Source organism: Mustela nigripes, chromosome 1 (genome assembly GCF_022355385.1).
Source record: "Mustela nigripes isolate SB6536 chromosome 1, MUSNIG.SB6536, whole genome shotgun sequence".
In the NCBI taxonomy this organism is placed as follows: Eukaryota; Metazoa; Chordata; class Mammalia; order Carnivora; family Mustelidae; genus Mustela; species Mustela nigripes.
Genome location: NC_081557.1, coordinates 262,737,880 through 262,760,955, shown reverse-complemented (window position 1 = coordinate 262,760,955; position 23,076 = coordinate 262,737,880). Strand labels below are relative to the sequence as shown.

General features: G+C 46.8%; 1 protein-coding gene across 1 annotated transcript in view; it reads right to left on the bottom strand.

Moving 5' to 3' along the window:
- Nucleotides 1-23,076, bottom strand: part of PARM1 (prostate androgen-regulated mucin-like protein 1) — a 99,238-nt gene that overhangs the window by 4,583 nt on the left and 71,579 nt on the right. The window contains exon 3 of the mRNA XM_059385244.1: nucleotides 11,125-11,203. Coding sequence (XP_059241227.1) covers nucleotides 11,125-11,203 — 79 coding nt within the window. The remainder of the gene's footprint in view (nucleotides 1-11,124; nucleotides 11,204-23,076) is intronic.

Below are 23,076 nucleotides of genomic sequence, written 5' to 3'. Positions count from 1 at the left end.
AAACTGAAATCAGATAGTTCTCACTCCTCTGTTTAAAACCTCAGAGTGGCCCCTTATCTCACAGAGTGAAAGCCAAAGTCATTAGCTTGGTTTGCAAAACCCTCTGGGATCCGGCCCCTGTTATTTTTCTGAGCGCATCAGCTGCCATTCCAGTCCCTCTTGTTCCCTCTGCTCCAACCATGCCTCCTTGCTCCTCCCTATCACGTCTGGCACACTCTTGCCTCGGGGTCTTTGCACACAGCGTTCCCTCCGCTTGCAGCAGCTGGCCTCCGGATCTCCTTCCTTCACCTCTGTCAAGTCTTTGCACAAGTGTCCCCTTCTCAGTGAGGCCTTTCTTAAGAACCCGAACTTGCAACTCCCACTCCCCTCTCCCAGCTTTCCTGGCTTAATTTCCTCAAAGTTCTCATCACCTCCTAACATACTATGTAATTTACTCATTTATTTAGTTATTGTCACCTTCCCTGACGAAACTGCATGTACGGATGATCTGCCCGCTTTGTTTGTGCTTGGCACTATCTCCAGTGCCCAGAAAAATATCCAGCGCATAGGAAGTCCTTAATGAATGTTTGCAGAAGAAACAGTGATTGGAAAAAAAAAAAAAAATCTCTGAAAGCCAATCTGTTCACAAGAAGGGAGCTTCCCAGTCATTGTATGGCTAAAAGTGCGGTCAGGATTAGAACATCACAAAATGAGCATAGACTGGCTCTCAGGTTCATGTTCGTGCGTGGATGATTACACCCGGCCACTGGAAATCACATTGGCTGTATAGAGTACCGACACACAGGCCGCTCCCCCTAATTTTTTTCTCAGCTCGACAGGAAAACTGAACAAAATGAAAATACAATCTGAAAGGCACAAGAGGCATTTGTTATACTTCTATCTGTTGCTAAAATCACTGCTGTCGCTCTTCTGAAGTTATTTACGTATGCCAGACATCTGAAAAGAGACGATCTGTTGCAAAGCACCAGGCCCCTGCAGACTTGGTTTCAGATTCTTAGTCCTCTGGATTCTGCAGACTTGCTCAGCTGACCCAGCCTGGGCACCTGCAAATTTGAGGATGTTCCACAAGACCCTTTCTTCACCCTAAAGGCCCACCCTAAAGGACAGAGACCGCAGATAACACACCAGTGATTTTCTGATCCCCGGGAAGAGGGGAGGCCAGTTTTGGTACACAAGGTCGCTGGCCACACATTGCCACCCCCTCCCCCACATTTAACACCTCCGGCCTCGACCAAATCCTTCAACAGGATGGGATGATTGAGAAATGGCAGCTCAGTGAACAAGTAAAAACCCGGGGATTGCTCGACTGCAGCCAAGCCTAAATTTTAGTATGACTTACTGTTGCAAGCCTGGCCAACATCTACCTAAGAAACCTGCTCCTTTATTGATAGGATACTCCTGCCTCACCTTTGTATGGTAATATAACTTCTCACAGCGTTTTATATCTATCATATAATTTTATTCCCACGAAGTATCAGTTAGGTCAACAGATGTATGTCCTCAGCTATTTTTTTAATCCCGTGTTTCTTCACCTATAAATTGGAGAAACTTAAAATGTGTTATTGCTGGCAGGAGGGTGGAATGAGGTAATGCATATAAAGCCCTGGCACATAGTAAATGCACAGTAAGTGTTGGCCAGTACCGCTTTGTGATGTTTATTATAATGAAACTTACAAAAGCACATGGCAAACCTGCAAACAGTGGAAAAGGGCACGGAGGGAAAAGCAAGCCTCCCTCCTGCCAGGAACTCCTAAAAGCACACTCTGGGCACAGTTATAAAACCGGTTTCTTATTTGATTATTGGAATTTTTTTAAAAAAAGCATTATGCTGGAGGGTCAGAGGATTAACAATCTCTTGGTCATCGGGTTTTCCTGCTTATAGTTAGTCCAGGCAAGACTATTTGATCAGAGTTCTGCCTGAATCTGCTATATTATAAGAAACATTCCCTACGCGAATATCAGAAAAATAAAAGCAAAGGATGGATCTTTACTTTCATTTTTCTTTGCCCTCTTGTTGGAATGAACAGGAAGTTAAGCAAAATACCGACAGCCAAGGAACGTGAAGCCAGAGATATAGATAAGCCGTATTGGGGAATGTACTGAAGCTGGGGGGCTTGTTTTAATATATGAATGTGTCTGAGCAAGAAGCACTGGGCGTGCTGGGACGCAAGCCAGGTTTGGATCAATCCTCTAATACTGTAGAGAGAGGAAGACAAACACGTTTGTACGTGTGTACGTGTGTGTGAGATATGACAAGAATAACTAATGATCCTTTTAAACTCTCTCTCTAGTCAGAACTTCTTCAATCATGCATGTCTTAGATGGCAAAGGAGAGGTTTTCATATTGGTCCTCGGGGAGCCCACGATGGGGAACAACCTTGCCTTCGAGTTAGGGAAGGTGAGGCTCGAGGAATCCAGATGCCATGTCCATGTGCCTTAGCGGCAGAGCTGGTGCTGAAATCCGGGTCTCCTGGCTCTCTTGTGCAGAACTCCTTCAGCTCTTCTCACCCAGAAGAGCAGTGGGTACCAACGGCATCTTCGCCAGGGCACAGCAGCTTGGTTTCCTCAATTTCTTCGTCGAGCCCGGTGCCGTCCCACACAGCCAGCGCAGCCTCGCCGTGCCTCGGCTCCCTCAGACGGTACACCTCTTGGGGGCAGAGCGCCTCTTACTTTTCTTTGACTTTTCTGCACATCTCACACGCTGCTCTCGAGGCAGCAGTACTTTCACGAATGCCCGATGCTGAGGGCTCCCACCAGGTACACATGAACAGTATAGACAGAGTTTGCTCCGTCAGCACCAGCAGGGACTTGTACAGTCCGGGGCAATTCCTAGTGTAATATAACCGGAGCAGAGGGGAAATACTATTAACCAAGCCAACGGGTCAGAGCCACCATTTTGACCTTAATTGTGAGAAGAGGAAAGAGAATTCTACCTAAATTTCTCTGAGGCAAGGATGTAGCTTTAAAACACTCAGCACAGAGCTCACGGTCCCTGTGAATCAATGGCCCTGTGCTGTGAGCCCCGTGTTGCTGCTACTGTGCGGCTTAGTGAGCTAAAAGCAGAACCCACGGGGGACAAAACAGGGCATGATTTATGTCAAGTCCTGGTCTCACAGCTTCCTTCTCAAATGGCTTGCTCTAACAGGAAGCAGCCCTTCCTTCTCCCCACGTCCTAATTGCTGATGCCCTGTGACAACTGGTACGTGCAGCGATGACATCTGCGGTTGGAGGCTTTCTCCGCAACTTCTCTGTGGTACCTATTTTTTTTAACTTTATTTATTTATTTATTTATTGGAGAGAAAGACAGAGAAAGAGAGAGAGAGAGACAGCATGAGCATGGCGGAGGGAGAAGCAAGCTCCCTGAGCAGGGAGCCTGAGGCGGGGCTCGATCCCAGAACCCTGGGATCATAACCTGAGCTGAAGGCAGATGCTTCATCAACTGAGCCACCCAGGCGTCCCTGTGGTACCTCTTTTAAGATAACTGCAGCGGCAATACTTAATGGAACCCAATTGTCTTTGAAAATGAAGTGTTTTCCTTCCCTTGTGTGGACACATAGTTGTTGGCGATAACGTCTTCTCCTTTCTTAGGGTCAAGCTCAGGGTTCCCTCCAGGGTCCAGCTTTGCTTACTATCACCCCCCCCGCCCCCCGCCAAGTTCTCTCCTCTCGAGTCAAGTGAGTTCTGTCATTCAAACCTGAGTGCTCATCATGTGCTAAGAAGGAAGGGTATAAAGATGGAAAAAATATGGCTTAGTGCTGGGAAAGCACAGCCTAACTTATAGCTCATTAGTTGCTGGTAATTAAGCCTCAGACTCTTACATCCACTTGCAAAGCCAGTCTGGTTTAGCTGCCACTGTCTCCTTTGCTTCCATTGGGGGCTTCTTGCTTTCTCTGATTGTCCTTTTTCTGCCTGGCTCCTTTCATTTAAAGATTCAGTAAAACCTTATGACCCATTAGGCCCTATTTAGGGGCCGGGAGATGCCTCAGTGAGCTAAACAGACCAAAACCCCTGTCCTAAGGAAACTTCCATTCTGGTGGGGGGAAGGCACAACAAATAAGTCATGAAAAATAATATGGTGGATGGTTAATATGTGCCGTGGAGGACAACAGAGCAACTGAGCGGAATGAGGAGTTCCAGTGCGAGGTGGGGATGGTCATTAGGAATATGGCGATTGGAAAACAGTCTCACTAAAATGACGGGTGAACAGCAGGTGAATGAGGTGTGGGGGGAGGCACGTGGATGCCTGAGGTAAACCCTGCAGAGAGGACAGAAAGTGCAGAGGCTCTGAGGAAGCGGCAAACAACATCTCTGTGTGGCTGCTACCAAACTATAATTGTTTCAAAATAAATTATTCAATTATTGGAATGATTTTAGATGTACAGAAACATCGCAAAGATGGTACAAAGAATTGGGGTATGCCCTTCCCCTGCTTCCCTTGTTAGTGACATGGTGTATAGCCATGTCACAACTGTCCAAAGTAGGAAAGGAACATGGCCATTGACGGTGTTGAGGCTAAGAAAGCTGTGACCATTAGGGGTGAATTTACAGCTACTATAGCAAGATAGTGGCAGGATGAGTATCATAATTTAGGAAACCTATCAGTGCTGTCTTTCTGCCCAAATCCCAATGTTGGAAAGCTTCCAATCACTCATTTTCAAGGTGTTCTGCCCACAGTCTGCGTTTCTTTTAAAGAGCAATTACGTTTTTTTTTTAAATTTTTTATTTTTTTATAAACATATATTTTTATCCCCAGGGGTACAGGTCTGTGAATCACCAGGTTTACACACTTCACAGCACTCACCATATACCCTCCCCAGTGTCCATAACCCCACCCCCCTCTCCCAAAAAGAGCAGTTACTTTTGAATTTATCTTTAAATAATCACGTTTCCTTTGAAGGAGTCGATAGAATTTGTTTGTTTTCTCTTTTTCAATTATCTGCTGGTATCGTCCTGGCAGACGCTCACCACAGAAAAGACCCATATATTGAAACACTTATTAGTAAAGAAATTCAGAGTCACGAGTAAGTAATGACGAGTATATGGTTTTAACGGATTCCCGCAAGCTTCCCCTTCTCTAGACCCTGTTTCGCCATATTTGGAATAAACGAAGACTGCTGCTGTACCCCAAATTTTGCTACCCAGAATCATTCACTCCTCCAGGAAGTGTAAGTGTAAAACAATTACTGTATGTCGGGTACGGCCAGGGGCTCGCTATCCTTCTGGTGGAGCAGACTGACAAAGGCGGCGGTGACTCCAGGATAAGGAACGGAGTCCTACAAAGGAGACACATGCGGTAGGGGTGTCCATGGAGATGGTGGGGAGGAGGCTTCCCAGAGAGCATCTCTTTCAAGCTAGACAATTTGGAATTAGCCAGGTAGAAAAAGAGATGACTCAAACACCTCCCGCTGGAGGATCCGCACGTGCAAAGTCACTAAGACACGGAACAGTGGGAGCACCGCATCTAGAACATGCGTGTGGAGTGTCGGGAAACGGGTAGATCAGGGTTACTCAAAGAGGGGGTTCTCCCAGACAGCAGCACTGGCCTCATCTGTGAGCCGCCACACTGCTTCAGCTCCTATGGGGGCCGGACCCAGGAAACGGTGCTGGTATGTTTTTGTTTTTGATTTTGGGGGGACTTTGGGGGGACATGTCTTGAAATGTATTTCTTCTAAAGACCCCCAATGATAGATATGGGAACAGGGACGATGGTTATAAGGAACGCACTAGACCCTTGAAGGAGACAGAGTGATGAAAGGGTTGTATGAGTGAGTTCAGATATAAATACAGATTTTTCAATCATAAACATTGTTATTGACCGGTATTTGCTAATCCCACGTTTTCATAGATTGGTATCGGCCTCTAAGTGGATAGGATTGCTTGCTAAGCATAGATATATTTAGTTGGAACATGACAATGAGCTGTCCAATACCCGTCGAAGCTGTTTTCCAATGTTAAGCAGAGAGGAGCACCTAACTTTGCTTGGATGAACCATGGGCACGTCCTGCAGCTACAATACAGGATACTAAATTAAACTTCATTTTCATTTAATTTCTTTTAAGACCTACTTCCTGAGGACTTTGTATAGTATCACCTCTAAGCATCTTCCTCTGTTTTTTGATTTTTGTCAAAATACGTTAAGACTTGACTCAACTGGGTTTAGGAGAACATTCAGGAAGAACTGCTAACATTGCCCAGTCATCACCTGGAAGGAAACTGTGTTTTTAATGAGCTCCCCTATCGATTCTTATGCACATTAACGTTTCAGAACTACTGAGCTGGAGAATCGAGTCAGCCGGACCCAGAGAACGCCGAAAGCAGATCTTAAAAAGCCAACCTGTCAGTAACAAATTCTAGACAATCTCGGACCTTACGGCTGCCTGGGCCAAATCTTGAAAGCCACAACCACCAAAAGGCATCCAGTTGTGTAACATATAATCGCTGGAAGACTGAAAGCAGAACAGGTGACTTCTGACAAAACGCCTTCCAAGCCAGGCCCTGTCGTGTCTATAAATCACGATCACATTTATTTTTGTGAAGGGAACAGCCCGTGTTGTCCGCCTGGGTTACTCGCCCCTAATTATGGCAGCGTCCTCCCTGAGGGCGACAGCAGGTACGGTCGCCTGAGCAGGGGATGATCTCGTGGCAGAAGAGTTTTGAGCCAATTTCCACAAAAACAAAACGACTTCCCTCGGTCTTCCATCAGCACTAACTAAAGGCAACTTTCTGCAAGAGGCACACGGGGCTCTTGCTTTCTTTTTGGCAGACAAGCCTTGGAATCAAGACTGCTTACAAGTAGGTTCTGCTGATGAACCTGTAACAGGGGTGCAACCTCCCAGGTGCGAGGAAAACAACACACCTGAAACCATCAAATGGGACCTGGACGGCTGCCCGTCAGTGCAGAAGGAGAAAACTGAGCTGCTGCGTCGTCTGCTCCCCTGCCCTCCTCCCCTTCTCTGAATCCCTGGTGCCTACTGAATGGCACTGTCGGCGGCGACCACCTAACTGAGCACCGCGGTGGTAAGCACCCTTGTAACAGCAATCACGATGACAGGACTCACCCTGTCCACCGGCACGGAATGTTTCTCGATATTATAATTTAATCCTTGTAACAATCCCGAGTTAGGTATTAGACCTTATATTAGTCATGTATAGTATTACCTGACCTGAGTTAGACACCAGTGCCATAATACTAACACAACCATGTATGGTCACGGAACTATAAAACTGATCATGGAGTGACTAAACAGTTTGCCTAGAGTACGTATTCTTAGCCACCAAGGGCTCCACATTTATTACTTGGTTTCATCTTCCGAACAACTTTGAGAGATGGGTGTTAGCCACTCTATTCTTACAGATGAAGACATGAGGGCTCAGGGAGATTATCATTCACCCAAGTCCACGTCCGCAGGAAGGGGAAGGGTCCGTGTTGAACCTGACCACAAAGCCACGCTCCTCCCTCCCCCCACCCCCAACTGCCAGCAAAGATGCCGCGTCGGTGATGGAGAACAGCCGCCAGGCTCAAGGGCAGTTCGTGTTTATAAGTCACTTCCACCAGCGGCTTAGTGACAGAAGGAGTCGGCCCTGTAGGCAGGGGACACTGTGACAGGACTAAGGGTCACGTGTCCCTGAAGAAGAGGAGCATGGAAAGAGAGGGTGGGCGGAGGTGGCCGACACCTTCTGAGGGAACCAGGGTTTGGGAAAAGGTGAGATTACTGAGCCGGCAGCAGAGCTTACAACATGCCCTTCTCCTGGCTGTGGGGCTGCCCTTGGAAGAAGATTCTTCTTTGGCGTTTGCAGGGACCCAGGCTGGGCCAGGCTCACGGCCCACTGGCTACAGGCCAGAGCGAATGGTTTCCCCGCCGGCTGGGCTTTCAGTCTCTTCCTGCTCCAGCCAAGTGAGCTGAAGGACCACAGGAGACAGACCTCTTGTCATGTGGCTCTCCTCAGAAACTGGGATCATAGGAAGGGAATAAACTTCCAGCCAAGGGGAAACGTCACCTCAGGTACAGACACCCGCGTGTGTGTCTCTGCATACGTACGCACACACACGCACTTGTCAACTGACCCGCGTGTACTTCTGGTGAATGAGACAAGTGGGGCTTTCCAAGAATCTGGCAAAGTAACACTTGAAAGGGCTGTGGCACAGCCTTAAAATCGTGAGGGCTCTTCACCTCCTTATGTTATCATTTTGCCAAAATAATTAACATAGCAGCAGAAAGGGGCTTTCCTTAGGGGCTTTCTAAACAGGGGTCTAATCTCTTGATCCGTCCTTAAATTTATAATCCCAAAGATAAATAACCATCTTAAACTCATCCCACTGGGGCCTTCCTGCACTGAAAGAGGAGGACCTACATGGGGGAGAGAAACAGTGACTGCTTCATTTTAATCATCCACTGAATTAATCTGGTGTTGAGAATGTCTGGAGAAAACACTCTTTAAATTTTTAAAATAAAACATTATGCAATTTTAATCAGCACTCATTAGAACCGATTTTAATGACCTGCTAACAAAACATTCCATGTGCAGTGCGTCCTGTGATGGCAGGATCGTGTCTCATCACTGGTGGGCCCCCAGTGCTTAGAGGGGGGCCTGGCACACTGCTATCGCTCAGGAACTGTCCAGCAACTGCTTTACTGGGGGCCCTTCCTTCCATTTGACCACTCTGGTGATGGTGATGACAGGGCTGTGTACTTGGGAAGCAGTGTCCATGAATTTGCCTAACAGTGTTACCACGTAATACCACGGCCCTCATCTTACAGGGGAAGGAGAAGTGAGGGTTAGTAAGGCTCCGAGACAGGCTCAGGTCCCTCCAGAACTCACTAAAAACTGGGAGAGCTTGGATTCCAACTGAGGTCTCCTTGCCTCCGCAGTCTGAGTTCTTAGTGTTCTAGACTGCCTGTCTATAGTTGGTGCTTTGAGATGGTGAACCTGAATTCTTGCCTGGAGTCAGGATAAAGATCATTTTTGGCAAGTGTGTGGCAAGAAGAAAGCATTTCTATTCCACTCCACACTCCAGGGGAGGTCATATTTTTTGTGACCTAGCCCTTCAGAACCTCACCACTGTGACTGCAAAGTGATTCTGAAGGCTATGGGTAAGTTCCGTTCTTGTCTTCTTGCACCTGACACGAAGAGACACCGCTGCAGGTGGGAACGAGGGTCCCAGACGAGCTCATAAAAGCCAATTGAACTCCTAATGAAAACAGCATATCTGCAGTGATAAACTAATAACAAAATGGACGGAAAAGTGTATCATTTAGTGAGATAAAATTCATAAAATTACGTTTACTGGTCAAGGAAATACAGACTTAGTGAAGAAAAGAGATTATTTTAAGCTATGAAGGAGCAAAGATGCTTCCGGAAAGGGTTTTAGACACAGGTAAGGCTGGCCCTTTAATTCCAACTTCTCTTAGAAATCTGGCTGTCCTGTTCTTTGTACCTTAGAGAGAGGTGATAATACGAGGCAATCTCATAATTGACACCATCACTCGGTTGATCTGGGCTACACGATTTAGAAAAAAAGGGAAAGAGGATGGGGGAGGTTCCTGGTGGGTCTTGGCTTGGGCCGGGCTGAGCAGAGGAAATGAGAGAGAGCAGCCAAGGGACTGTGTGAAGGGGATGATCGATTAGATATGTGGTTTACTTATTCAGTTTATTGAGTATCTTCTTTGCGCCCAGTGCTGTGCTCACCAAGTCTGGGTCCTCATGGAGCTTAACATTTTTTTGTGTATGGGGAAAAGGGACAATAAAGAAGTAAACAAAGATATAAAACAATGAATAAAATAATAAACAGTGGTCCTAGCCAGGACAAAAGTAATGAGGCACCAAACTGGAAGAGAAGTCTTCTGGAGGACGTGATGTGAAAACCTTGCATGAGCAAGAGGTACCAAAAAAGCCTTCAGAGAGGGTCGGGCAAGACACAAGAATGTGGAGAGAAAAGGAGCCTGGTGCGTTCTGAGAATCGGGCGGAAAGCCAGCGTGACTGCGGCTGGTGGTTGAGCGAGAGGGAGAAGTGACGAGTGAGAAGAGGAAGAGCAGGCTCCATGAGTGATCTTGAGGGCCAAGCTGCGGGGTTGGAATTTAGTTCTAAGCACAGAAGGAAGACACCAGGGCTTTTAAGGGACGGAGTGACAGGGTCTGCCCAGAGTCACCATGAAGATGCCCCCAGCAGTTGACAAGAGAACGGGTCGGAGGTCAGAGGGAGGCTGTGCTCATCATGGTGGCACGTGGGCTTCTGTCCCTTAGAGGCGCTCCACAGACTGGCACATAAGACTGCCACTTGCCATTAGGCATGTTCGGGGTAAGTAATGTGGTTTTGGAGACTTTGGGATTTCACAAAGCAGTAGACCACAAAGTTGGGGGCTCACAGACTGTGGCAACTTTCTATTTGGCTAAAGCAAATAAAAACTCAGCTGCCGTCCGTGATCACCTTCATTTCAAAGAGATGAGATATTTTAAAGCCAAAAATATAAGGACATAACCTCAGAGGGGGAAAAATCCAATTTTATAGAAAACACTACTCCTTCCTTTCTTTCCTTCTTTCTTCTTTTCAAGATTTTTTAAATTTGAGAAACAGAGAAAGAGAGCCCAAGCAGAGGGGAGAAGCAGAGGGAGAGGGAGAAGCCGGTTACCTGCTTCAGGCCAGGACCTGAGCTGAAGGCATCCGATTCACCACCTGAGCCACTCAGGCGCCCTGAAGACACAACACTTTCCTTTGTATTTTCAACATTTTGCTTTAGCATCAGTGAAAACCTCCTTACAGACTGGACACACTCCCACAGTGGAACTTCAAACATTGGTATTTGTAACCCACTGAGCTCCCGTCTCTACCCCATCTCCCAGATGAAGAACATGAGGTTCGGGAGGCATGTGGCTTTCCTGAGGTGAGGAGGGGCCTTATGGGCAGGGGGCCATCGTGCTGTGTACTTGTTCAGCGCGGCCAAGGTTCAAACACCGCACCGTGGGTTCCCGTCCAGTGCACACTACTGTGGCCCTCGTCGCGTCCCGACCAGCGTTTCCAAGAGCTAACACGCTTATCAGGACACCAGCACTCGGCACACCAGCTCTCCGCCTGGAACCTGAAAAATGGAATCTCTTCCCCATAAGGAAGAGTAGGGTGCGTCTCACCTGATCTTCAGATACGCTGCCACCCCGAACACCAACAACACCACGGCAATGACTGTCACCGTAATGGCGGCGATGCTACCTGCGGAGGAGGAGAGGCACAGGGAGAAGTTGAGCGAAGGGCATTCACTGCTGGTCAGTCTGCACACAAGTCAGAGCTAGGACGAAACCGGGCTCTTCATTCTGTTACTAGTACTCTTCTCAGCCTCTAAGAGTTTGGGTAAATGGCAAAATTATTAAGACCTTCGGGCCTGCCTGGAGTTCAGAAAACAGCCTCCAGTAACATTTATTGTTCTAGGAGAGAAAGCGATCTGTTGCTGCTGCTGCTGGTAGGGGGTTTCAAATCTCCTGACATCTTATTTTCTTCTGTTACAGGCCCTGGCTCCTCTCTCTACGACTCGTGAGATCTTGAGAGGCTTAGGATGTTTTATTCAAGGGTCACTGCAAAGCACTACAGCTGGTTTTTAAATAAACCAGAATCGCACAGCTGTATCAGTCGTGTCCACTTCAAAAGGACCATCCTGGCTGGAGATGCACTCATTTAAATGACGCCATCAAATCAAAGCACTTTTTAAAAAAACTCCTTTTTGGGGGAGTGTGTTGAGTTTCCACCCTTGAGAGGTGAGTTTGCTTTAGCAGAGAATAAAGTCAAGCATGCTGTACAACCAAGGGCTGCTCTGAGAGGTAACACTATTTTCTGTGAATGGAAATAACCAGGTGTAATTACAAAGTAACATGAATGTTTTATTGTGCAATCTGAAATCTGGCTCCAAAGGCAACTATTAACGGGCAGTTGAAAACCCATCGAGCACGTAGCCTTGTAAGAATAACCATACGGCTTCCAAAGATTACCACTTAGAAGCACAACACTCTTTTCTGTGTGAGTTTTGGGCTAATAATGTATATACTTTGGCTATATTTCACCTGAGAAATGCAAAGAATCAATTGGGCTCTTGTCTCCTAATGGTGGGAGTGACCTTCTTGGCACTAAGGCTGGTGTCGGGGACTCCATGTGCTCTCCTAGGCTACCGGGAAACCGTGTTACTACTTCAGCGAGTGGACGAGACTCAGCCACACTGGAAGGAACATCACGGGTCTGGAGTCCAGATATGTGAACCCATGTCATTAGCTGCGTGTGTGGTGTGGGTTACTTACGTAACGCTGACTCGCACACCAATCACCTGTGGCAACCGAGGAGGAAGAGCTGCCCCTCCCCCTGCCCTCATGACTTTAGGAGGGATTAAATGAGGTGCCATGCACACCAAGTGAAAGTCTTATCCAAAATATACCGTCCTGGACCAGTGCCCACCTGTCGTGTACTGGATCTCAAGGGTGATGGATCTCCCCCACATTTTTGGAGATTTATAGGTTATCTGGAGATCTGTAGGTTATTTGTCATTTCTCCTTTTCTTTCTTTCCCTCTCTTTGGAACCGCTTTTGTATATTGTTCCCCTTAGTGCTTCCACCAAGGGAATTAGAGCAGCGCTAAGAAGCAAATCAGTCTAGTTATTAACTCTGTAGTAACCCCCAAAAGTTCTGAGTGAAAGAAGGCTCTCTCTGCTGGTGAGAATGTCTAAAAGAGAGCCAAAAGGTCCACTGCTAACCAACACTGAGGGGAAGACCAGAGCCTGATGTGTCCACACGGACTGACCACGCTCCACCATTTCGGAAGGGCCACACACGTCGACGCTCACTGCTCACCTCCTCGGACCCGGAACCCCTTCAGAGCCAGATTCATATAATTACCAGGTTAATTGTCTTCCCCTTTATACCACGGTAAAGACAGAATTATGGCATGGAATGCTCCGATGTGCAGATCTGATCAAGTAGGAAAAATTCAAGGTCAGATCCCCTCGGGGAAAACATCCACCCCTGCTTGGAAAGGCTGCACTCGGCTTCACGGCCTCCAGCTGTACTGAAGTGAGAAAATTCCGTTCACTGAAGCCTCTTAAAAGCTCTTTTAGGAACTTGTGACATGAGGATTATGTCTGCAAGGGAAGATGACATGGTCTGTCGAGAGTCAGAGATACAGTGGTTGTAATTAGGAGCTGTTTAAAAATTGAGCTTTACATTTAATTTGCCCCCTCAAAAAAATTACAAAAAAAACAAACAAAAAACCCCCACAAAAACCGGGAGAAGAGACAGACTAGAGTTGATTTCTCTGTAAGACTCTTCTTTCTTGCTCCGGCAGAGTTTAATGCAGGAAACTGTAGGTTTGACCTTTTTCAAAGTTTCTTTCCTAACCCTAGGCAGTTGGATCGCCTCCAATTATGCTATTTACTGGATATATTTATACATCGCCTCTTCCTAAAGATAAATCCGGCAGTTCCCTAACTAAAGTGCTCCTCTTTTTCAAAGCATGGTAAGTGACGGAGTGACCCGCTGCCCCTCTCAGTGGCTGGTGGCTGTCTGTCTAGCTCTGGATGTAACCGGAGCCCTCCAATGGGGTTTTCCAGGCCATCCTTCCTGGTTCACATCGGGCAGCCTCCATCACCAGAGCTGAGATTAGCAGGTGATTTCCCCCTGATGGGCTCCTGAGGGCAACTGAGCAAAGGGGCACTTCTGAGGGTTGGTACTGCTTGATATGAGGCTAAGAGGTGTGGGGTAAAATAGGCTATGCTTAAATATTCAGGACATCTTAATTATTCTGCCAGCCACTGGCTCTTCTCATCCGGTGCCAACCAAGGGAGCCAGGGTCCCCTGGAGGCCGATCTCTATCAGGCCCTGAGCCTAGGAGGTCTTGTGGGCTGAGCCTGCTCTGACCCCCAGAGCACCTACTACTTACAGAGGCAGCCAGGAACCTCATCCTGGGAAGTTCCACACCTCAGGGCATTATGGTTCGAGCCTATGAGGGGGTTGCTGAGCCACATTAGCAGAATTTTTATGGTAACTGAAAAAGCGTGATTTCCTCCTTGTGAAAACAAATGTCATTTCCCCCTGAGTTCTGTTTGAACTCAACTAGAATTCCCCTTCTCCTCCTACTTACTCTTTTTTCAAGGAGGGCCAGGGAGACAGACAATGAGGAAGGTGCGGCTGGAGCAGGGAAGGCTCTGCCCTGTGAGGAAGGTAGGGATCCTTAGTGGGCAGGGGGCTGAGAGTGGGGAAGGGGAAGATGGCTGGCATTTCAGTTCCTCCTCAGTGGGATTTGCCCGTTACACACTGGGTGTGACTCACGCTGAAAAGCCCTGGAGCCAGAAGGAATTAGAGAGCATCGGAGGAAACCTATCTGTATATCGTATAAGCTGAGATGCAAGAAAATTCTACTGTGCTCGCACATTCCACCATGCCAACATGCTCTGCCTGACCAGAGGGCTGCCAAAGAGCCATGCAAAGCCTCCTGGAACACTGGGCCTCTCCAGAAGCTGGGGTTTCTCAGGGGGCCACTTTTCCAGCTTCACAACAATGCAGGACAAAAATAAGCAGACTAAAGAACAACCGTAGTTACCTCTACCTGTGGGTGCTTTGGGCTAGAACCACGCCAAGAGCCTTACAGCGATCACGTCACTTGACTCTCTTTACAAGATGAGTGGATTGATTCCCATTTTATGGATGAGAAAGCTAAGGCTCAGAGAAAAGAACTTGATTCAGGCTTTACAGTCTGATCAATGGCCGAACTGACGTTCAAACCCGAGACCACTTCATTCCAGGCTTGGCACTTGTAATCACGCACCAGCAGGTTACTTCCACTGGCCCTTTTCTCAGCTTGGCCAACTCCTACTCTTTCTTCTTGACCTAACTAAATACCAGCCCTTCTGATTAGCTTTCCTGACACCCCCATGCAAATGATCGCATTACTGTGGGTTCTCAGCTCTTTGTGATTGCTTCTTTCTGACGCTCCCTGCTGTGTTATGAGCACCCCCACCCCCGCAGGCTCTGACCACTTTCGTCCACTTCTCTTCTGCGCTCTAAACCCCAGGCACAGTCTCGAGCTCCTCGTGGGCACTTGACTCATTTATTTAATGTCAGAATAGTAAATGCGATACTGGCAAAAAGAAAGAAAAATAAGGAGAGAAAGAAAGAGAGCAAGAGAGAAAAGAAGAAAAGAAAGAAAGAAAGATAAGTGAGTACTGGCAATTTTTGAGCCCAGTCGCTGTGCTGAGAAATTTCCCGAGCAGCAGATCTCCCATCTTTCCATCTTGGAATCCCCTGGCCTAGTCTCACCCGAGCAGCTACTCCTATGACTCTACAGCGATGGTCCAACCCCTGCCCCACGTGCCTGCGAGTTCCCACCGATGATGGAACTGGAGGAGAGTTATTTGGGGAATAACTGTCCCAACGGAGTCAGCTAACAATCTTTGAGGTGCCACAGCCAACTCCGATAAGACTGCGCTCCCGGTCAGACCTGGCACCCCCAGGAGACAGGTGGCTGCCCTAGAGGTCATCCCTTACCCTGCTTTGAGTCTGTTCTGTGCCCTGAGCTGGCCCGGAATAAAGGATGGCATGCAGCTAAGGAGTCTCTTTCCCCACATCTGCCTCTCACACAACAGACACGTCTTGTTCTTTTCTTTCCTCTCCCTGCTCTAGAAAGGAGGTAAGAAAGGGAGAAGAGGAGCAGGAGACCACTTTAGAGTGTGGGGCTGCTCCTTCAGTCAAGGTTGCAGAAGGAAAAGGCACCTCTGTTTCAAAAGAATTCTTCCTAACAATATGGTCTGTGCATGTGCTGGGGGGTGGGGGTCTGGAGGTTAGACCTCCACGGGGGCCTGGATCTCTGCCTCTGACACTAGGAAAAGCCCCTCCCATCCTTACAGTCATAGTCTCAGATCACATCTCCGTCCTCCAAACAACAATGTTAATAATAGCATTAACAACGATGACAAAAATAATTGCAACCGACACTTTCTCGTTACTTACTCTGGACCTGGGTCTGTTCTGTGAGTTTCACTTCTTTGAATTTATGTCCTGCTCATGAGAACTTTGCAAGGTAGGGACTCTCAGTATCTCCATTTTACAGATGAAGACACCAAGGCACAGAGAAACTAAGGGCTGGGAAGCACAGAGTTGATGGCCGGAATTGCTGGGACCCCAGCACAGGTTCCTGGGTCCACGTGGGGTCTCCATAGGCTCTCCTGCCAACCTGGGCTGTAGGGGTCCATGCGAGTCTGCGCAGGGATGAACCCCGTGGCCCAGCCCCTCCCTTACCTGCTTTCTCTTTGTTGTCTGGGATGCACTGCCTAACTTGGGGCTGTGTGGTGGTTTGGGTCTTCTTGTAGGTCCTGGTGAAGGTTGGTTAAGACTCTATTAATTCAGAGTAACTGTAGGCAGGACTTGTTAGAGGTGGACAAGTCACAGAACAGTGCGCTAATCGGGCCCATGTCATTGGTTTCCAGCATGAGTTGTGGTCCAAAAGGACCACTGAGAACCCTGCCCAGTGTTATTCATTGCAGTGTATGAAGTGAGCTGGGGTAGACGCTAGCTGCAACTCGCTTTGGGGCATGTGTGTGTCCCTCCATGTAGGTAGGATGTGGTATGGGGAAGACAAAGTGAAAAAGGACATCTCAGCTTTTGGATGCTGTCACCTAGGTTGATCCTAATTTTACCATTATTTCAGTATACTTGGACTTCTTGCCTTGAATTCTGTTTGGATTTCACTCCTGGTTCTCCTCCTACTCTCCCCCACAACAAGGGAAGAAGCTGAGCTTCTCTCTCTCTGATCCCGAATTAATCCCATGAGTTTCTCCTGAATAAACTGCATGGGTTCCTTGAGCTAGGACAGTGCAGGGCGTGGGGAAGCAACTAGCGGGGCTCCCAGGTTTCACCACCCAGCTGCAGAGACAGTTGTCAGGTTCTGGAACCATTCAGCAGTGCAGGACTAGGTGGACAGATAAGCAGATAGTTAATGTGGGAGGTAGATGATACTAAACTCTGTATTTCTGCCTCTAACTTGGGGGGGTGTCCATAAAAGTTAGAATCTCGGGGATGCAGCTGTTCTTCGAAGGATGGGCAGGCCTTGGACAGCAATGAAGCTGTGAGGCTGGAGTGAGCGAGACGGAGAATAGATACCTCACATTTGCAGGACTGAATATTCAGCACTGGGTCTAGAGATAGAAGCACCCTCAACTGGTGTCCTTGTCCTTCTCTAAAAAGTGGGATAATCCTTATCTTCTCCATTTCACAGGAATATTGGGAGGACCAAATGAGACCAAGTGCTTTGTAAATTAGCACAGATTGAGGGGAATGTTGAGATCTCTGCATAACCCACTTTAGGATTCAAGAGACCTTAATACTGAGGGATTCGCTGAGCAACTTACCCAAGGTCACCCAATTCACGGAGCTGACAAAACCAAGGCCACAGTTTACATAAAAGAATGTGATGGAAATGAGTAGGGACCATGGGAGTAGTTTCCAAGCCAGACATGTGTTTGAGGACATTATGACAGTGTGGGGAATGAGGACCATGGAACGGTTTTGGGCAGAGGGCTGATATGCAACCTTCTCAAACCCAGTCTCCTCTTAGAACTCATCCACAATGATGCCTGTTCATCTTGAGCCTTCTTTTTCTAGAAGTTTGCCTTTTACTTAGCATGGCACAATTTAGTAAACTTATTCTAGTATATAGCTAATACTGACACATGTAGCTATAGATCGTTATACACATATGTACAAGATAAAGACAATATATGCTGTTACACTAATGGTTTTATGTGAGCCGTCTCATGACTTTATGTCAGTTCTCTCTCGATTGAGAGTCCCTTAAATCGAGGGACACAAACATACTTCTTCATCTATCTAGGCCCAAAGTAAAAATTCATAGGATATACAATTTCTTCTGAAAGTGTAGCTATTTTTAAAATTGGACTTTATTAGAAGTTATGATGCAAATATGGAGCTCCTTTATAAGGCATACAGCTTGCATGCAAATAAGCCACAGAAATGTTTTTAATTAGCAAAACCTAAATTTGTCTCAGTAAGTTAGTCTTTCTCTTTACTCTCCCACATCCCCAAATCTTTAAATCATTAAATGATTGCTTACTCATTCCTTTCCACAGAGTGGCAGAGGTCAACTTTATCAAATTTGGCCAAATATTATCACAACTGGGACCTTTTATTTCATGTTTATTTGCTGATTTAGATGCTCATTCACAGGCAGAATTGGTTAGTGGGCCCATCAGGGGTCCAATCTTTGGGGCGGGACAGCCAAAACCGAACCTTTGCCTCTTATAATAAGAAGACCTAGTATGGGGACTGGCTTCCCTTTTATCTAAGCATTTGACCTACTTAGGCAGCATATAGTTAAGAAAGTATACTGAAAATATGAATCTCTTTAAAGATGTGTCCTGGAAACATGAATATTAACTAATTTTAATATTAATCCAGCAAATGCTCCTTTCCTCTTCCTCACGGCCCTCTCATGTGGGCAAAGGGGCTATACTTTAGGGAGCCAGGGTTTGCCGTGAACATAACCCAGGCCACACCAATGGGCACTGTCCGTTAGTCATGGTTTTAAAGTTTCTTCATTTTATTCACAATTATAGTCTCTCCCAACACAAATGAAGCCTCCTTCCCAGCTGGAATTGTTGGAGCTACGTGTTCAGGTTCCCCCGATCCCAACTCTCCTTTGACACTTGCAATGTGAACTACTGGGCTTCTGGGAACAGCGAACGGCGCTCCCACAGCATTTCAAAGGTCCCAGGCAGGCTCCAGCCAATGTCATGGAGCATTCCTCTCGCTCAGCACTCCCCAGACCAAAGGAGCCTGCGGGGAATGAGAATCTCCTGAAATGTGGCTGAGCCTCCATCTGAATGCTAGTCACAGAGTCTCCTTAGAGACTGCCCTGAGTTCATTCTTGGCTCAACTGTTCTCAGGGGACATGTGTAGTATTGTGCCAAGAACAGTAAAGAAATCATAAAGGAAAGCAGCCCTGGTCATCCAAGTCAGAGCCGCCATTGTTTCCTCGAGCTTCCCTGGGCCGGGCCCTAGCCTGGCACGGATGTGTCAATCTCTGTTTGGGCATTTAGGAAATAGAGACTCCAAGAGGTTCCCCAAAACTCAAGTAATGTAGTAACTCGAGAAGTTACCAGCTCAATCGGTTAGTGGGCAGAAATGGGATACACCCTTTAAGGCTGGATCCCGCGAACACTTGCGTTTCTACTTCATATGATCCAGAAGATCTGGCACAGAGATTGGCCTCATAAGACACAAGCTCAATAGTCTTTTTTTTTTTTTTTTTTTAAGATTTTATTGAATTATCCTAGAGAGCAGGCAGAGGGGAAGGCAAAGGGGTAAGCAGACTCTGCCCTGAGCAAGGAGCCTGACGGGGGTCTCGATCTCACCACCCTGACAGTAAAACCTGGGCTGAAGCCAAGAGTTGGAGGCTCAACTGACTGAACCACCCAGGCGCTCCCATGAGTCGAATAGTCTTGGGCAAGTCACGTTACTGCTCCCCGCCTTCCTGGCCTCAGTTGTGTCTCTATCTCTGCTTGTAAAATAAAGATTCATTCCATCATTCCCACAGCTGATGTTAATTGTTTACGAGGTGTCAGACTTTGAGGAAACACACTCTTCCTCTCAGAGCATCTTTCCAAATTAAATAGTGTATTTAAAATGGTTTTTTTTTTTTTTTTTTTCATCAGGAAGTGCAAAACAAGGGTCTCACAGTCTCTGGGCACCTCTTATCCATAAAATCCTAAAACCCATAAGAAAGCTTGATGTGAGGAGATGTGAGCCAAGCTGGGTATCTCAGAAATGACTTTGGATCTCAAATTCAGGTTTTGTTTTACTTTGACATTATTTTACTTTGACATTTGTTTTACTTTGACATATCCAATGGGATAATGTCTTTATTGCTGAAAGGAAATTCTAAGAAGGCTCATTGAATCTAACGTCTTCATTTTACAGATGATAAAACGGAAGGTTATAGAAATTAAGGGATTTGGTTGAGATCAGACTCCATCAACTGCAGAGCTGGGACTCGTTAGCTTTTGATTTCTGGTTTGCAGTTTTTTTAAATTCTCTAGTTCTTGGACTGATCCCCAGTGAAGCTGGTAGCTAAGACAATAATGAGGATAATAAGATCCTGGCCTCTACCTCACGGCATATTTTTTCCAAAGTTCAAACATCTCCGTATCACTCTCATGGCTTTTCTTCTGCCACCTCCACACCACCCACACTCTAATTTTCTTAATATATGTCTTTAAATCAAGTCATTTTTTTTCTTTATATACTTACTACATATTGTTTAATGATAAAAGCTATGGAGTCATGAGTTCAGTGCTATTTTATTCTTTTTTTTTTTAATTCGCATGAAAACAAAGCAGGTTTTATTAGGATAAAAACATATTCAGCATCTTGCATGCTACCCATGTAGGGACCATACTTTGGGAACACGGCTCCCATGACCACCTCTTTCTCAAACGGGCTCAGGGAGGAGATGTCGGGCTGGGGGGAAAGCAGCTGCCCTCAGGCCCCTGGAAGAGGCCACAGAGAATGGACGGTTGAAAGTTGGGGCCAACAGCCCCTGTGTCAACTCCTGCCACGGCTCTAGGGAGTGCGGCAGCGGCAGCTTCATGAATACTGCTGCTCGGTGGTGGAGGCCGACGTTGGTGGAAATGTGACATAGGGGGACAGCAGTCCTGCCTCAGCCTCTCCCAGGAGCAGTGCAGACACGGAGGAAGGCCGGATTTTCTGGGTCCATGATGCTAACTAAGCCCAGGCATCTGTCCCCTCACATGCCCCATGTCCGTTCTGCTCTTCTCCGTCTCTCCTGTAGCACAGATTTACAGTGCCTGGCATCACAGCCCATCGTCACTGTTTTTTAAATTACTTTATACAGTGAACATAATTGAGCTTGGGCTGGGAGTCAGAACTTCTAAGGAGCTGAGAGCAGCACGACTTGCCATGGGTGGGAATCTCAGCTCAGATTCCTGGGGGGCATAAAGAAGGGGGGGGGCGGGTTGGAGTGATTTCTAACAGAGAATCCCTCCTATTGTTTGCCCTGGATGAGAAGAACTCTCTTTTGAAAATTCTGATCTGTCAGTGTGAGTGGGTCATCTGTGTCACGTTGGCTCACCAAATTCCTCCACTGGGGGACATAGGTATTTTGGTTTAGGAGTCAACCAGAAAGAGGAAAAGAAATCCCTAAACCTCTCTGCCACCAAAGCCTCCTTAATGTAATTAGCATTGAAATGATCCAAAAGAATTTCCTGGGGGTTCTTTTCTTCTGGGGACAACTAGCTGCATGGCAGGGGGCAGGAGGAGGAAAGTGTAGGCTGGCAGGTCCGCCTTTTGTAGCCTCGGACTTAAGACCTGAAGGACCTAAAGGTTGGGAATCATCCCTTTGTGAATGACTCAGAGGGGAAAAATAATGGATGGCGGGAAGCAAGCCACCGTCTTGCTTAAGAGCTCTCATTTATCTCCATGGACACCGAAGGAGAGATTTTTCGTTGTTATTTCTTTAGTATTTCAATGATGACAGTGAGGCGTGACCATGGATAAAACAATCCTGAGGGTAAAATAAACCAGAGAAGTTGGTATTGGTATTTGCCTTTTTGAGACTAAGCCAGGCAGATGAGGTTCAGGTTCCTTCAGGGTTCACCAGCCTTAGCAAGTAAGACTTTCCACAGGGCTATTTCTTCGGTTCCAAGGCCATGAGTGAGAAGGAAGGAACCTCAGAGCCAGAAACAGAGTCCTAACCCCGTGTGCCACGCAGTGTGCAAATTTATTATTTTTATCACGGAATACGGGTGGATGGAGTTATTTTTCCCTTTCATACACTGTTTTCTGTTTGGGGTTATAGACAGGTACTTAAATGGATCCTTATTCCCTAAGATTTACAGTAATAATCCTTTTGGGAGTCTGCAAGTGTTTTACAAACATTCTGATTTTCCAGGTTAAGAAGATTAAAGTCTAGAAGAGTCAAGCCTGTGTGGGTATCTGTGCGAAGAGCTGGCTAGCACTGTAATAATAATCGCTAATATGTACTTTAGTGCGGATTCTGCAAGACACACTGCATACCCTCGTCTCCGTTAATCCTAACGAGCAGCCTCTACGGCAAGGACAGCGACTCTATGGCCTTCGTTTTAGAGATGAGGAAGATGTGACACCCAGTGAAGAACACACTTGCCCACGCCTCCCATCCAGCAAGTGGTGTGGGGGAGATCTGAACCCGGCAGTCTGAGGCCAGAGTTTGTATATTAATTAAGTAATATAAGAATATTACTTCTAGTCCTTCTAGAGCCAGGCTTTAAAACGACCCCACCATCTCTCCAAACAGAAATATGACAAAGTGTTTTTGATGGCCTACTTCCATGGACTGACTGAGATTTTATGATCTTAATGTAAATTCACATTCATTTGTAAATTTACTTTATTTTTCTCCAGATTTTATTTATTTGTGGGTGAGAGAGAGCGCGCACAAGCAGGGGGGAGGGGCAAAGGGAGAGAGAGAGAATCTCCAGAAGACCTCGCTGAGTGTGGAGCCGGACAGGGGGCTCGGTCTCATCAGTCTAAGATCACAACCTGCGCCGTAACCAAGAGTCCCACACGTAACCGGCTGAGCCACCCAAGCTCGCCACACCTACATTTTTGAGACTGTGGTTCCCACCCGAAGACCAGGAGTCTGATGATAAAAGCAAGGTACTGTTCAATGAAATGTTGTCTCTTATCGGCCAATATTTTTCTTTCATAAGACCTGAGGCACAAGGCATGCCGAGGGCAGTATTAATTAAGCACCCATTATGTGTTCTCCTAGTACAATGCTCCCTGGTCAGTACTCTGGGTGGGGGGGGGGGGGGGCGATATTTAGGCTCTTATCTGATCAAGACGATGGCTGGTGCTGATCCATTTTCACTTCCCTGTTATCATTTGATAATGAAAAGACACGATCTTTAGAGTGAGAAGATTACGGTAAAGGGTCTGGATATAGAATTGAGTTTCCTCCAGTCAGTCTCCCCAGTGAGACAGCCAGCCATAGATTCATTAATGATATCAGCTGTGCTTATAAGCGAAATCCCACTCTCT